The 16,617-nt window shown below is 39.2% G+C and overlaps 1 protein-coding gene across 2 annotated transcripts; it reads right to left on the bottom strand.

The window, feature by feature from the left end:
• Positions 1 to 2,067: 2,067 nt before the first annotated feature.
• Positions 2,068 to 15,509, bottom strand: LOC103154064 (clathrin interactor 1-like). 2 transcript variants are annotated; one of them, XM_007575215.2, is made up of 12 exons: positions 15,373 to 15,509; positions 10,974 to 11,078; positions 9,897 to 9,993; positions 9,638 to 9,746; positions 9,252 to 9,416; positions 8,944 to 9,130; positions 8,167 to 8,383; positions 7,965 to 8,055; positions 6,596 to 6,661; positions 5,868 to 6,163; positions 4,314 to 4,506; positions 2,068 to 4,198 (listed from the first exon to the last, which is right to left on the bottom strand). In XM_007575215.2, exons 1-12 carry the CDS (start codon positions 15,411 to 15,413, stop codon positions 3,903 to 3,905), a joined length of 1,863 nt encoding a protein of 620 aa, XP_007575277.1. In that variant the 5' UTR covers positions 15,414 to 15,509; the 3' UTR covers positions 2,068 to 3,902. The 2 variants fall into 2 exon arrangements, with proteins under 2 accessions (XP_007575277.1, XP_007575278.1); XM_007575216.2 differs by having other exon boundaries at positions 5,868 to 6,160.
• Positions 15,510 to 16,617: the final 1,108 nt, after the last annotated feature.

The raw sequence follows: 16,617 nt of genomic DNA, 5'->3' as shown, positions 1-16,617 counted from the left end.
TGGCACTCAAAAGCTGTCATTTGTCTTGACGTCTCAGATTGCTTTTTACTCTTTAATGGGCACATTACCCATAAAAGCACAATTTACTGCATCTCGTGGAAGTTGTAAAGATGTTGCAGTTTCCTCCCCCCCCCTCCCACCACCCGCTTTCCTTTTAAATGACAGAGGTTTATTTCGGATGATAAGTGGCACTGAGCGGATGTTTGTCGCGACCGCGTCTGCAGTTCTGCAACTTTTCCTATTTGGGTTTCTCTTTATTTTGTCTGCGGAGATTAATTGACCCTTATTCCGTTTTATTTTCAGTCACAAGTGGGGCACATCCTATCATTAGTTTAGATTTTTGTTCATCTACTGTATATACCGTTACACTTCATGTAATGTATCAGAATATTATTAGTGTAGCCCATTTAACGGGCCTCTCCAGAGAGGGAAAACGGGGTCAATTGTTTAATGCAAGCCGTGTTTGTCACACAAGTGTGCTCAAACAAATCTTGACACAATATAAGAAGGGCACAGCGCTGATTGTAAATTGACCCAAAATTAGATCGAGCTATCTGTGTCCTCTGCGTTACACCAGAGAAATCAGGCCGTCCTTCTCGCTACAAGAAACTGGAGTATTTAAACATATTTTTTTTTTAGATTGAAGTTTTAAGTGGAGTTTCTTTTCTAACTGCGTCAATCTTCCACGTGCGGTAATTACACTCAAACCTTTTCCACTTTATGTTATCGTAGATATATTTTTGCAGTTTTATATGTGCTAAAGTAAGGAGAGCATAAACGAGGACTCATGAAAGAAGACTGAGGGACACAGCAGGGAGAAAGTTGTGGAGAAGTTCAAAGGAGCTCCAGGCTATAAAACGATATCTGTTATAAGGGAAACTGCAAAGCTGACAGGATGCGTCAGAGAAGCAGCCGATAGGCTCGTAATTCAAGTGTGAAAATCTGGTGACAGAACAACCAATAGTCAGCATTCCACAAAGCAGTAGCAAGAAAGCAACTGTTAAACATATGGAATTTTAGTTTAACCTGGTCAGGTTAAACTAAAATTCAACTTTTTGTCCCAACATTGTGTGGCACGACACTGACGCTGCGCATCACTCAGAGCTCACCCTCCTCCAAGACAGAACAATGTGTTGGATTTTGCGCTTCTTTTCGGTGGCTAGCTTTAGCAGTATATACAGACAACACTTCTCTCCATTTTCTGCATTCAAACACAAAAGGACACGTTCACAAATACCACTATCTGCTGAGGTTCTAATGGTTTATATCTGCAGCTTTAACTACATTGCCTTTACAGTCAATGTGACACTGAGCTAAGGGCTGCTCGGTAAGCTTCGACTTTCGCCATTTTAATTCTGACTTCAAGGATTACAAAAGTACCCAATACATTACATTAAAGTCTTAAATTCATGTATCTGAAGATAAGGTCTTAAAATGCCTTAAATTCAATTCTGAAAGGCAAGTTGGCCTTAAATCACAGAACTACTTAATCTTGTATATATATTTTCTTTTTCTCACTTAAATGTTCTGTCAGGCAAAAGTTTCAGTCACATGCAGACATCTTCATAACGTTCTGTGATTCACAGTTAATGCCTTCAGTAACTCACTGCTAACATAGTGTTAGCTACCTAGCGCGTCTATCAGGGCTAAGTGAGGACTTATCGCCATTTGGTTGGACAAAGTTTGCACATTTCTATGGATTTTCTTAAAAAGTCTCAAATTTGAGATGGTGAAACTTACACACACCCTGCATTTTCACACAAAAAAACTTGATTTTACTTTCTCCTCCTTGTATATTAATCTGAGTTTTATACCACACAAGTTCTGCCTGTCCAGCTGTCCCAAATAAAATCCATTGCAAATTTAGGTTACCTGCAATGTAATACGTTTGGCAGTCATTCACAGCAGCCCCCTCCCATCTCTTTATTAGCTCAAACAATAAAGTTTAACTCGCATTAACTAAACTCAATTTAGAAGCCAAATGTGTTGGCTTCACTTTTGCTGCTTGAAGCATTTTTGAATGAGGCTAATGACACAGCACACCAAATAACACACATCATTAACAAATTTAAATCAACTGTTTAATGTTGTCCATAAGGAATCCTGACGTTCAAATCAAATCAGAATGGGAGTAAATGCAAGATCTCATTTTCTCAGAGGGTCTCTTGTACATTTGCATATACTAGTGTTTCAGTAACAATCCCATTTTAAAAAGAGGACCAAAAAAAAATGATTTAAAGTAGAAAACAAAATGCATAAAACAATTTCTGATATACATTAGAAAAAACAGCAAACAGATTTTGGTCATTTTAATGCTTCAGACATCAACGCAAGGCTTCTATGTGTTACTGCGCTCAGCTGCTTGAGCCCTTAAGGAGAGTCAGAAAGCGCAGGTTGAATCCTCCTCAGAGGCTACTGCCTTCTTCTGTTGTTGGTGAATTATTTATCTCAGATACAAACAAAAGGAAAGGTCCAGCCTGCGCAGTTCAATTTTGATTATCACTCATTAGCAAGGGTCCGGAGGCAGCTAATCGGCAGGCACTTGGAATCACTTAGGACCAACCGTGTTCACATGTTAACACAAACTAACAGCAGCTGAATTCGCTTGAAAAGTTCCTCGTCCTCCTTTAACCTGTACCCGACGAGTCGCAAAACACACCAGCTTGCACCGGCGATTGTTGTGACGTTAAAAACTCATCCGAGGCCGTCGCAAGAATGTGCAAGAACAGTGACGAAAGGCACTATATACCACCAAAACAAACGAATGAATGGTCGACGTTTCGCATAGATGCATCTTACAGTCTTAACAGCTTACGTTAACACCTGAGGTGCTGAGAGAATACGTTTGTGTGTTTGGAACTGAAGCTATCACTGGCCTGAATAGTTCGGACACAATTAAAAGAAAAAAAAAAAAGGTGCACGGGACAAAACAGAGTAAAACTATTTTATCTTGTGTGTGTGGCAGAGTCTCATTGTATCTGCTGAGGGGAAGGAGGAAAAAAAAACAGTTGTAATAAAAATCCCATACCCTTCATCACCCTCCCCCCTTACATGAGGCAGTTTTTATTGATTATCTCGCTTGGACGCAAACTGATTATAATATTCTTCATAAGTAAAATATATATAGACATCTTCTAATAAGAAAGGCCACAAATTACACTTTACCAAAAGGAGACGTTCCTTGAATTAACAACTTTTCACTGCAAACAATTAATAATAATTACTCCCCAACTGTAACACTTAAAGCCACATTTGGAGTGTGGACACATATGTACAAAGAGAATGCATTCACATGTGCTTTGCGATAGATCTCGATTCATATCAGATTTGGTCTGTATGATGCAACTCGTCACATTTTCGCTGCCTCTCAGTGAACTTCATAACTTATTGCAAGGGCTCCAGATTTCTATTTACACGTCATAGGAAGACAGAGACCAAAGAAGAAAAAAAACAAACAAAGAGAAACAAAGAGGTAACTTGACATTCTTTGACATATTAAGGTGAAAATAGCTGATCATGTTATCCAAATGAATCATTAGATAGTTATTTAACAAATGGAGCTATTAATATACATTTATTTCTGCTACTCTGATTTTGTGTGATTGAGGTTATAAAGCAAATCCCCCTGACATTTTCTCAGTGGCACTGTCGTCTCACTGAATAATAAATCGAACAAGGCACACCATCTTGACGTCTATTGGTTCAATCATCGCACATTCATTTAGATCCACATCACTACAGAATTGTTAAAAAAAAAAGAAAGAAATAGGGAGATGGCAGGGTGTTAATATGATAGTTGACATTTTTTTCAAGTACTCTTTGTTTGGAGCTCATGATGATCCTTCACCCATGGACGGCAAGAGACTGCCTCCATTACCGGTAATCTCCACTCTCTGGTTCCATCACTTTCCGAAGTTGCCAAAGTCAGCAAAGGCGTCGTGTTTGGGCTGTTGGACCATTGCAGGGTGCATTCCCATCCCCATTCCCATTCCGCCAGGCATTCCCATGGTCATACCTCCCTGTGGCATCCCCATGTTCATGCCCATCCCCATCATGCCCTGGTTAGGAACCATCCCCATTCCCATCCCCATCCCCGCTCCAGGCTGCATCATAGCATTAGCAGGAGGTCTGACAGGTGTAGGTCCAAGATTCATACTGGAAAATCCCTGGGTGAGCATGTTGGGAGCCGGCTGATGGCCTGGGAATCCCAAAAGACAGAAGTAAGTACAAGTGCTACATTTTGAGACACTTCTGAACGACATGGAGACTTGAGAAGAGACAAAGTGATTACGCTTGCTGCTGGTTCAGCTCACCTTGCTGGAGGGTGTTGAGGCTGGGCTGGCTGGGCTTGGGAGGCTGCATGCCAGGCCCCAGAAAGTCCAGGCTGATGTTAACCGAGTGATCGGACCAAGTGGAAGGAAGGGACACTTTGGCTCCAGGGCCTTGTGAGGCCATTCCTGGCTGCATGGGCTGTGGCTGCAGAGGACCACCCATGTTGGGGACGGGCTGGTAAAAAGAAACATGTACGCAAGAACACACAAAATGCTGAAACAAGCCAATTCTTGCCTTAACCCACAGTCAGAAGAGTTAAAAGATCCAACACTGAAAAATCTAAGATGGAAATTTGCAGTTTCATACTTTAAAACAGTGTTTCCCAACCCTGGTCCTCAAGGCATACTGCCCTGCATGTTTTAGGTGTTTCCTTGCTTCAGCACAGGTGATTTCAATTAGCAGGTCTTTGCTGAACTGCAATCAACTGAATGAGGTGCATTAAAGCAGGGACATTTCTAAAACATGCAGGGCAGTGTGCCTCGAGGACCAGGGTTGGGAAACACTGCTTTAAAAGGCCTAAAACCTTCAGTGTGACCCACTTAACCCCCACGCAATCTGCCCAAACGGGTGGCGTGGGCGTCAGAGCAGCAAAACGGAGTTTTAAGTAGGTCACCCTTTTAACTCAAAAAATATGGTCGACATGTAAGAGCTTTTGTTAAATTTGTAATGTTTTTCAAACTCCTGTTTCATTCTGATAAGAGATAGCAAGAGAAGTGGGTGGTTAGTTGGAGAAATGAACATCTGGTGACGTTAACGCCCTACCAGCATGAAGGTCAACACAAGATAATTCTCTAATAATTAGGCTAGCTTAAAGATGCCTTCAGCAAAGAACTATAAATTACAGAATCAATAAGTAAACATCATTAGTGGAGGATTGATTCCGTCTTATCAGTTTCTTTCTTTCAATGGGTTCATTTTCTTTTAAGGTGTTTGCCAATCTTCCATTTCAGAATCAGCACATAACCAACTTGTTCATATTTTACTTGTTCCTTAAGAAGTTGGGGAATGTTATAAAACGTAATTCAAAGTATTTCAGAAAACCAGATAATTGCATGTATTTTGAATCATTATAGTAGTCAGTAATGTTCTTTGACTTACGGTAATTTAGCAGGTATGCCAATATTACATATACCACAATGTTACTGTATTTACACAACACATCTACCTTATTGTAATGATTTCTGTTTCTGAAATACTAACAGTTAAATTATCAGCAGGAAAACAGCAATTTGTTGTACAATGTTATGAAAATAAATACTGATATTAGCCATTTAATTATCTGGGCTATCTGCTCAGGTCTGCAGACGGCTGCCTGACAGACATGTCACTAGACGTTTGATGGCTTTCGTTTTACATCAGTGATGGGTGGTGCTTCTTTATTTTCCAACCCGTGATCGTCTGTTGTTTTCATGACCAGACAAACACAAAAGTTAGATATATTTTTGTAGGCAAGAGAAAAGTAGAGTATCGCCAGTGTGCGGCAAAATCCTGCTCCATTTCATGAGTTTTCCACGTTCGGCTGAGTGCAGGCAAACCTGTGACACTGGCTGCGGCATGATGTTGGTGCTCATTGTCTGTGTGCTGCTCATGCTAAAGTTGAGGCTCTGGGAAGAAGTGAGGGTCTGAGACGGTCCCATCAAGTCAAACAGATCTGCCGAGGCGGGAGCCGGGGCTGCCGCCGCCACCGGGGTCGGTGCTGTAGGGGAAGCTGTTGCCATGGCTCCAAAAAGGTCTCTTCCACTGTTTTCAGGACTCTGAGCAGATGCTGGAATCTGGCCTCCAGGAAAAGCATTCCACTCGCCAAAGTCTCCATTGGGGCTGGAGACTGCTGCTGCAGACACATGAGAAAAACAATACGTTTGATTTTTCCCAACTAGATGATCATTTATTATTGGAGCTGAACCTGTTTTCACAAGAAGGGGTAAAAGTCAAATTTGAGCCATGTTTTCTCTTTATCCAGAACATTTTCAGTGACCACTGGCGCTACGTTTTAAATTTTCATTAAACTAGCCCAGCTTGTTGTCTTTCATAGAGTTCCTCCCCCCACCTCCACCAACTTCTTCTCCTGTCCCCGTCTCCTTGTCATCCATAACAGGAGTTGATGTGTGTCTGTTCTTATTATGCAGAGCAGGTAGCAGGCTCCATATGGCCAGGGCTGCCTCCCAACATATTCCTGAATATTCTAGCAGCATGGCTGCAACAGGACAGCTTACTCCAAGGATATAAAAAAAGAAAAAGAAGAAAGAAAACTCTTAAAACATACCAGATCCTGAGACCTGTCCAGTTGAGGCAGCAGGTGAGTTGAAGTCAGCAAATCCACCGAAAAGATCTACGGCGAAAAATAAAAAAATAAAGTTTTAAACAGGTAAATTCCAGGTGTCAATCTTGTTTAGTTAGCATTCCTTAAGTGTTGAGGTGTCAGAAGTGGGTGGAGGGAGGACAGGTGGAGGAGCCCAAACATCTGTTCAGTGCTCCCAACCTCTTCATTCACCAGGGACTCCTCGAGAAAACATCTGGTGTACTTAGTTCCTATAGATCATCTCCTTCCCCCAAACCTGAAGCCTAGCATCAGCAGCTGGGCGTCATCACTTCCAGCCGGGTCTCCTGTGCTCCTGCAGCTACCGCGAGACGTCTTAATCAGGTTAGTCCAGGACTTACTGGAGGTTACTAGTGGAAGTGCAGGCGTGACTGGTTTCTCTGCTTGGAATCCATTCAATTTTCTTTTAACATGGAGAAAGGAGCTCATGAATAACAAAATGTTTCACAAAATAGTTCACCATCACCCGTGACATTCCACAATATGCATGATGTCAGGGTGTCTTGCAGGTTTCAGCAAATTTAATTAAATTTAAGACTGAAAAAACTATGGATACAAAAGACGATTGGAGGATCCAGCTGTGTTACCATCAAGTATAGCATAGCATAGCATAGCATAGCATAGCATAGCATAGCATAGCATAGCATAGCATAGCATAGCACAGATCCATCCATTTTCTTACATCCTTATCCCACTGATGCTGGTGTCCATCTCCAGCCGTCAGTGGGTGAGAGGCGGGTTACACCCTGGACGGATCTCCAGTCCATCGCAGTCCAGCATAGGAAAAATTGTGAAATTTTTTCTATGCTTTTAAATTTAAATTTCTAGGGTCTGTTTGTGGCTCTTGGCAGCTGCTTTGTGCTTCTCACACTGCATATGAATCTCTACAGCCTTAACCCACACGTTCATTCGCACACAGACATGCACATGTGGGCTAGCAACATGTGCATTTTTAACAAATTCTAAAAAATGTTTAATTTTTGTCGCATCGCGTGTGTTAAGTTTCACTCGGAGTGAGTTGCGATGTGTCCACAACCCACGATAAATGCAAAAAAAGCTAGCTAGCAAGGCCATGTTAGCGGCTGGTTTCTGTTAGCCTCAACTGCCATGAGTCACAGAACGCAATGTAGAAGTTTGCATCTGACTGAAACTTTTGTCTGACAGAAATGTCCCATAAGAAAAAAAAACAACACCACATATGAGAATATTAGATTAATTGCGCTGTCACGACAAAATTTAAGCCATTTTAAGGCCTTGATTTTAGAAGCAAGAAGTTAAGGCTTTTTAAGGAGGCATCCTGGATGTGGTGTTATACCTGTGGCAGCGGGCTGGCTGGGCGTGGTGTCCACCATCAGGAGATCAGCCAGGCCTGTACTGGCAGGTTGGGGCGCTGCAGCTGGCTGGGTCTGGATGAAAAAAAAAAGTTGCATTTGTAGGATGAAGACGTGACCACAGATCCAAAACAAAAACATTTTTTCAAATAACTAATTTCTTCAGGTCAGCTGTGCAGTTGCTACCTGTTTGGCAGTGGTATCTGGGCTCTGGTCTCCCGTGTAGTGGGCTGCGGCCCCCAGGTCCACTTTTCTGGACGGTACTCCTCTCTTCCGTGTTGCTGTCGTCTCGGTTGCCTGGACGATTTGTACGCTCTTGGTTGTAACAGTCTCCTCTTCGTCTTTAAACTCTCTTTTTGACTGGCCGTTGTACGAAGAACGATCCCGGTCCTCCTCGTTGTCACTGCAGGAAGAGAAAGAAAAAAAAAAAAGGCTGTTTTATGAACTTGGATAACTTTTTGAGCTAGATTAAACTGCAGACAACTGATTAAATTATTGCACACAAACACTGGTATTCTAATTTATTGAAGTGAGAAAGAGATGATGCGTTCTTTAGCATGTCTGGTAACTCCGGTTGATCTGATTTTACTCATGATGTAAATAATTCATGGATAGGGCTTTTCAGATCTCATCCTGTAGTTTCTGTACTGCTGCTCTGAGGTCTTCAGTTTGAAAACAATTTTCTAAAGGGAGACCAATCAAGGAGGCAGGAGATGCTTCAGAGACAAAGTTTGAAGAACATTTCCTTTCTTCCCCTGAAAGTGCATTATCCTCACTTGAGATTCATATACTTCCCTCCATCTTTTATTGATCGAGTTTTGAGCCAACTTCACTTTACATGAAAACAGGAATGTAACCACTGAGCAACAGCGCAGTGGGGTTTTTTTTTCTTATAAGTTCAGGTAGAAATCTCCTTCCTTTTTTTGTTTTCTTTGACAATAATAACTTCAAGCTTTCTTGTACCTGAACCGATCTGGGGAGTCGTCTCTGTCCTTCTTCCTAAACCTGCTTATCGTATCGTCAATGGTGCTGCCGATTTTGTCACTTATCTCCCCCAGCTTTTCACTGAAGGGGAAAGGTCCTTTATTCTTCTCCCAGTCATCGTCCCACTTCGCACGGCTTTCACCACCGGAGTCGTACCTGTCCCCCGCTGATGAGAAAAAAACATTACGGCACGTAAACTAAAAGAATACTTTAATTTTCAGGTATTTATTTTTTCAAAAATATTTAAAAGAAAAAAAATCATTCAGAAACAGAACGGTGTTACTTACTGTAACCTCGAAATCCCATACTGTCAGAGGAAACGCCGACGTACTTGTCTTTGTTCTTTTTTGCCTTTTTCCGTTCTTCCCTCAGTCTGTCGTCGTCCTGAACAAATTCTATGAGCTCCTTCACCTTCTGACGAACATTTACTCCTTGATCCTTCCCATTCTCGTCTAGTAACAGATTGAAGACAAGAAAAAAAGAATTTAAAAAAAAAATCACGAAATTTATTGTTAAACATGTTTTGATACAGGGAGAACAGAATCCAAATAAACTGCTTTAATACATTTCAAACTCCAAAATCCATTTTTCCCATTTGATAAACAACACAAATCAAAACAATAATAACAAAAACAAAGCATGACAAGCGAGAAACAATGAAAGTACACCTTACCCACAAAGTGATAACTTTCCAGTGATCTCAGGTCATACAGATGTTCTCTGGTACTGGTTACAACCCTTTCTGACCCATTCCTGATTAGATGTGCCAACAATAGCAGGGACTATGAAAAAAAAAAAAAAAAGAATTACTGATTAATCAAAATCTCACAAAACCAACCGATTTGTCAAGATAACTCTTTAAATGAAAAGAGCACTCAGGAGTCCATCACTAGGTTTGAACCAGAGCTGTGCGTTTGTGTGAGGCTCCAAACCTTATAGACTCTCCTCCAGTTCTTCTTGTTGTCCCTCAACATGCGGCCCCACAGCATGTTCATTACCTCTGGGAACTGCTCATACATGAAGGTGGCTCTGTTTACACAACCACACAAAGGATAAGAGGAAGTCAACAGTCTTTAACTAACAAATGTTTACGTTGAGATGAAAGAAAGTTATTTCAGGTAATGCAAATCTATTTGCATTTGTGCTGAATAAAAGGAAATACAAAGACATATCGGTTTGAGTTGGGCTTCGACGAACTGAATGTTTGCTTTCTGGTCCTATTCTTACCAAATTTAAACTATAAATTAGCATTAGCGCTAAATGTAATGTACTGCAAAACGTTCTGATTTTGTCTACCTGGAACATTAGCAAGTCAAAGAGAGTAATATTAGTTTTTCTGTGTTGCAAAATCCTCTCTCAAAACAATTAAAAAGCACAACTGCACAAATCTAAATTTCCAGACAATATTAATAAACAATTCAGTCAACTTTTACCCGAAGTAAACAAATCAGACTAAATCGATGCAGAATCGTTTAGTTTCCAAGTGAATCGACTACTTTATAATTGTGGGATTTATGTTTCCCAGTTATCAAGATTAATATATTTTTGTCATTAAAAAAATAACAAAAACAGGAAATGCATTTCTCAATTTGGTCAAGAAAAAACTGAATACAATATATTCTTTTCAAATCTGTCTGTTTGTCCAGATGACCCAACAAGGGAGAGTGAGTTATTAAATTGATGTTATGTAGTAACTGTACTAAAAGATCAACTGCATCCATTCACAGGAAACGATGAATTATTCTCAGCTTCATTTACAACATGCATGCTGCACAGAGAGAGCAAATCGTTCGTGAACACAATTCCAGGGTAATTTCATAAACAACCAAACCAGTGCTGGTTCTTCCTGGGAAAAATATGCAATGCTGGAGACAAAGAGTTTAGTGAGAAGGACCACAAATTTAATGAGGGGTACACTCAAAACAAAAGCATTAAGAAAAGGAAACAATAAGTCTCTTTAAGAGGCCCCTAAGGGTGCAGAGATCATGACGTCTTCTGCTTTTTCTTACCTTGAAATTTCAGTCATTAGCTGCCCTGATGGTCCCCAGGGATCGTCATTGGTAGCTTCTCTGACTTTAGACTCCACCTCTGAGTAGTTCATCACCACATTGGTTCTATATATATTCAATCAATTAAACAACAAAGAAAAAAAAAAAAACATGACTCTTGGTGTCTTATCTTAGAATATGGCCACAGCTGAAACCACAACACAGACAATAAAAGACAAAAGGTCTTTCAGTGATGGCCACACCCACACTTTGGTCCCTAAAACAAAAACCGCCACGAGGAAATCAGAAATGAGGGGGAAGACGAGCTAATGGAAACTCAAACTCAACGTACTATAGAAAGTAAACAGAACATGTTAATGAGTAAAACATGGCTGGACTGACTGAGGATAAGCTCTATTCTAAAACCCAATAAGTACCTGTGGAAAGAACAAGTGCAAAGAGAAAACATAAAGACTACAGCTATTTTTGCAGTGCAGCAAAACAAAAACGATAGAAGTGCTTCAATTTTATATGGGATTATAGCAAAAACAATTGTCTTTCAATGAAATGTGTACTAAACAAGTCGAACATATGAAGATCATTTCTGAAGCTGCAAAACATGGAGAAAGCAAACATTCACAAAGCATGCAGGAACGTCAAACAAAATGCCTTTCTGGGACAGATTGCTTTAAAAGCCTGAAACATCTGGGCATAGATATGGTGCATTAACACCTGATAAACTCAATATAGGACAGCACCTGGCAAAAAGACTTTGTAGATTTTTTTTTTTTTACAAAAATAAATAAATAAATAAATACAAGCATGTCATCTTAATTTGAGCATCGTTTGCAACACATGGAGCTCTATATTCACTTCCAGAGCACTGCTGTCTGTACGCCACAAACTATCATTTATTATAATAATAATAATAATAATAAAAAGATCTCCAATAACAAGGCCTGTCAAAGCTTCATTACAGGTACGGCCAACAAACAATCTGAATCTTGTGGCGCATCAAGAAGCTCTAAACACACTTTGTCTAGAATTCACAGAGCTTTATGCTGCATGGCTTTAAATTTAGACTTTGTTAGGATCACGTCAATTTTATTCAGTAAACTATTTTACAACCATGCTAGTTTGGGCAAAGTAATTAAAGTCAGTCTTAAAGTCAACATTTACTTAACATTTAATGTTAAGTAAATGTTGACATGTCTTACAATTTAGTGACCAAACTTTAATTCAGAAAAGTTTCCAGACAAGCTGTAACCTTCCTAATCACCTCAAAGGAGCACAGAGAAATAAAGCATCTATTGCTGCACACTGACAGTCACTACATTTTCTTAAATAAAAATAAAAGAAGTGGCTGTCGTCAAAGTCTGATAACTAGGGTGTGGAAACGTAAAGATCGGCAATTACGCTTACTGACATCAGGCTCTGTTAAAACCACAGCTGGTACACAAGAGGCCGACTGCAACACTTGAACTGAGAAGAACCACCAAGCCAGCTTTTTTATATATAAAAAAGAACAACACATATACGCAATAAGAAACAGGTAATGTTAAAACTGCAACATATTTTTCTACCATCAGCAAAAGATCTGTGGGTTAGATTATGTTCCACATACAATAACATGGTGACGCCGCTGCATTACTGTCCAAGTTACAACCTGCATACAGCTTGAATAACTCAGAAAAATGAAAATATACAAATTTTGGTTCCTGGCTGAAATTGACAGACACACAACAAGAGTATGATGCAACATTTTTCTGTCTTCGCTGAGGTGGCTGCTCTCCTTGCTATCTGTGAGATCAAACAGAAGTTCTGATGCTTCCAGGGTGACACATCAGAACGCAGATTTCCGCTGCCGCAGCGCAGAGCAAAACGCCTTCCTGGCTGTTGGCAGAGGACTTGAGTGAGTTTTTAATCTGTCAACAAAAAAACAAGGTGCTGCCTGGGTTTACGTAAATGACTCAAGCTTGGTGACATGACTTTAATCGTTTTGTTAAACGAGAGAAAAGTCAGCATGAAGGAAACTACCTTAGTCGGTTTCAACGCCCCCGTTTCTCTTCCCCTGACATCTACTAACAAACAAGATGTTTTACACGAGGTCACACTCCAGGAAGGCGAGTGCATCCACGAGAATAAAAGTCTTCAGTAGACTCAATAGCATTCTATTGTCTGGGTTTGCAAAATTAAACCTTTGAAGGGAGGAAATGTTGTGCAATACCCTAATACAGCTCAGAGCACAGGACAGCACACCACGCTTTGTTCAGCCAGCAGCTCTAAACAAATTACGGCGCAAAGCAGAATGAGATGTTGCCCAACTTTAGTGCTGACAGGCGGAACAGTAAAAGAACCAAATTGCTGGCCTTTCATGGCACTTCTACTAACTCATGAAAAAAAATCAATTTTTTCTAAATGCATTCAACTACTGTTAGCCCAGGTGACTTAGCAAGTACTAGATTAATTATGTTGTAAACCGAACTAAAAACATTTGACTCAAAAGAAATTTCTGTTCTTAAGAAATCAACTGGGTGTCCACTAATGAGCTGCAAACACAGCAAGGTCACGAATTGTAAACGCTCTGGCATGAATCAAATATTCCAAAACAAAATTCGGAGACGTTTTTAAAGGCGAACGAGTGTTAAAAGAAGATGCTTTAATTATATATGTTAGGACTGGTCTGCAGCAGTCATTTTTTGGTTCAGTGCCTTGATCAGTCATGATGCAACCTTTGCATATCTGTGGTAATAAAGTAAACATATTAGGAAAAATCTTTCATTAGCCTTTGTTTTCTGACAGAGGGGAAAAAATTATTTTCAGCCTGAAAACAAAAGTTGCTCATTTACTTATGACTGGTAGATTTGTATGACTTACATTAGCTCATGTTTTCAATCATGAATAAAACCCCTTCAAAAGAAATATAACACAAGTCACCTGATTTCCTTGTGTACGCAGATGCAGTTCTAGCCTAAACAAGATCCACTGCACAACAAAATTTGGAGGTAATTTAAAGTTTAATATAAGAATTTCATTTCAGAGATTCATCACAAATGCTTACTTTAAAAAAATGAAAGAAAATTGTTTTTGGGGGAAACTGAGGAACAATAAAATACAAGACCAGCTGTTCTCCATAGATGTTTTAGGCCATTAAACTTTATATTCTGCAGTAACAAATGTGACTTTCTGGCTGAATAAAACTTACACGAGCCACTTTATTTTAGATGCAAAACCAGAGACAAATAGGACATTCTTGAAATGTCCCTTATATCGTGGCAACATCTAAGTAAAATTAGGAAAATATGCTAATTGTTGTCATTGCTGGTCACACATTTTAATATAAACTTAGGAGCCTAAATTACAGAGGAATTGTTTTTACAATTAACCATCCAGCGTCACCACATGTTTGTTCAGGATTAGGAATAATTGCAAGGTAAGTGACTCAATACAAATATCTAAACTATAAATTAGGATTAGGCTATAAACTAAACTATCATGCATCGTACAAACAGGACTGAATTTGAATTTATGGAACTTAATTTGAGTCTTTTTCCTTTTACAAGATTGGACTGATTTGATTGTATAGCTCTGTACATAAATTGGGTCAAAGTATCTTCAGATGAAATTTGTTGTGACTTTACACTACATAAAAACCTGAATTGAACTGGTTTTAAACCTTAATACGTGACCACCGTAATAACAAAAAAAAAAATCGTGAAAAAAAGTAATCACACAATATAGGTAACAAAATATGTACACTACTCGATCAATAATCCGTTTAAATACAGTTTGGGCAATAGAGAACTTTGAATTGTTTATGGCTTTGGCCGATTCAACTCCCTGAACAGGCGTCAACAAGCGAGTTGGTTGTGTAATGATTCAATGATAAACCATTATAATTCACAGTCTAGCTACAGTAGCGATGAGAAAACTCGGCTACAAATACGATAAACCACAAAGTGACAAAAAAAATAAAGCCATTTAAATACATTTCAAACCAAGGGAAACTAAAAAGCAGCAGATAGGACATGGGTTGAGCCTTTAAAAGTCCTTATTGAATTGAATGCCGAAGTGCTGTCAAACTAGCTTAGCTGGCTAACCCAGTGAGCTACATAATTAGCTTGTTAGCTACGCAAGTTAGCTTGCACTTTCGAAGAAAGCACGAGAACGACCCAAATAACTCGTAGCTCAATACTACAGTCGCCACTAGAAGCAAACAAAGAGCTCAACAAAAATGTCAAATAACCATATTGACACCAACAGTAGTCGTAAAAGTCACTTAAATCGGTAGTAGCGTTCAGGCTAGCTAACTTGTTAGAGTGACGTGACGTCAAAGTTTTGGGTACGTGTCTCTTTCAAACAGGTAGACTTCAGGCACAAATGACACCAAATAAACTCAAAACAATCAATATATACTCACGCTTTGTCAACCAGTTCCCGCACTTTCCACATGTTCAGCATCTTGACTATGTGAAAAGGGGCTTAATGCCTCGGTAAAAACCCTTCACACCGGACGAGCACCGAAACCAAACCTTGAACTCTGAAAAGTAAACTATTCCTCACCTCCTCTATCTAGACAGGAGGCGCAAATGCACCAGGCAAACAGGAAAGGTTACTGTGAGAAATGAAATGCCCTTGTAACGTCATCGAAACTGTCCAGAGCAGCATTGGAGTTGTAGTTTATAATGGGCGACAAACAATAACTTAAATAGATAACATTTAAGCGACTAAAGCTGCCAATTTCCTAAAGTTTTACCAGGCAGAACGTCCTGACACAAAAAGTTCACGTTGGGAGGGGATAAGAGAAAAGAGTAGGCACAGCAAATACCTGTAAACTTATTACAGTACTAAATTTATGAGTACATATATAACGTGATTTTCTTTCGGGTGATAGTTTGTATCCAAGTCTCGACTTTGTCTGAGCTGTTGTACTTTTAATGTAGAAGTTTGATAAATTTCAGTGTGTCTGTTGTTTCTTGGCATTATAAATGTTAAAACTGCAACTGTTTTCAAACATTTTACAACCAACTTCAGCTTCAATGTGCTTATTGACCTAAATTTCTTAGTGCACAAACTGTGTTGCATACAAAGTAAAGTACCTCCTTTTTATTTTGATTTTCTCTTTGTTACCTTCTTATGTTTTTTTTTCTTTTTTACTTTTTTATGTTCTTAATTCTGTGGTGCATGGTGGTTCCAGGGGAACCCCATTAATTTTGCCGTGCCTCACAATAGAAAAACTATAAAGTATTATATTTTATCTATGCTAATGGAAAACTTCGTTTTCAGCCTTTTATTTTATTTATTCATTCACTTATTTATTTTTTAAAAAAAGGATTATATAAATTTGTATTCAGCCCTCATCTTTACTCTGATACAACTAAAAGTATTGAATGCAACAGATTGCTTTCAGAACCCAATAGATAAGCAGTGCTTTATGTTGGAATGGTCTGGTCTAGTCAAAGTCCAGATTCCAGTTTACAATCTTTAACAAAGCATGAAATTTGATAACCAGAGACCTCAAAAACACACAGAAAAGGAATCCAGAGAAACATAATTGGAAAAAATGTACATAAGCTGTTGAGTAAAAGAGAATTAATTTATTTTTAATTGCTTTAAATATGAATTTGAATGATTGAACTTAAATATGCAAAACAACTTAATAATT

Source organism: Poecilia formosa, unplaced genomic scaffold (assembly GCF_000485575.1).
Source record: "Poecilia formosa unplaced genomic scaffold, Poecilia_formosa-5.1.2 Scaffold372, whole genome shotgun sequence".
NCBI classification, from domain to species: Eukaryota; Metazoa; Chordata; class Actinopteri; order Cyprinodontiformes; family Poeciliidae; genus Poecilia; species Poecilia formosa.
This window is presented reverse-complemented; position numbering and strand designations above follow the sequence as displayed.

Bases quoted from the DNA above. Each gene is read 5' to 3' on its own strand.
- LOC103154064 (XM_007575215.2), bottom strand. From the start codon at position 15,413: ATGCTGAACATGTGGAAAGTGCGGGAACTGGTTGACAAAGC. The intron at 8,384-8,943 runs GTACAAGAAAGC...CTCTTCCTGCAG, and splicing joins GACTCCCCAGATCGGTTCAG to TGACAACGAGGAGGACCGGG. The intron at 6,164-6,595 runs GTATGTTTTAAG...ATGTGTCTGCAG, and splicing joins TGGACAGGTCTCAGGATCTG to CAGCAGTCTCCAGCCCCAAT.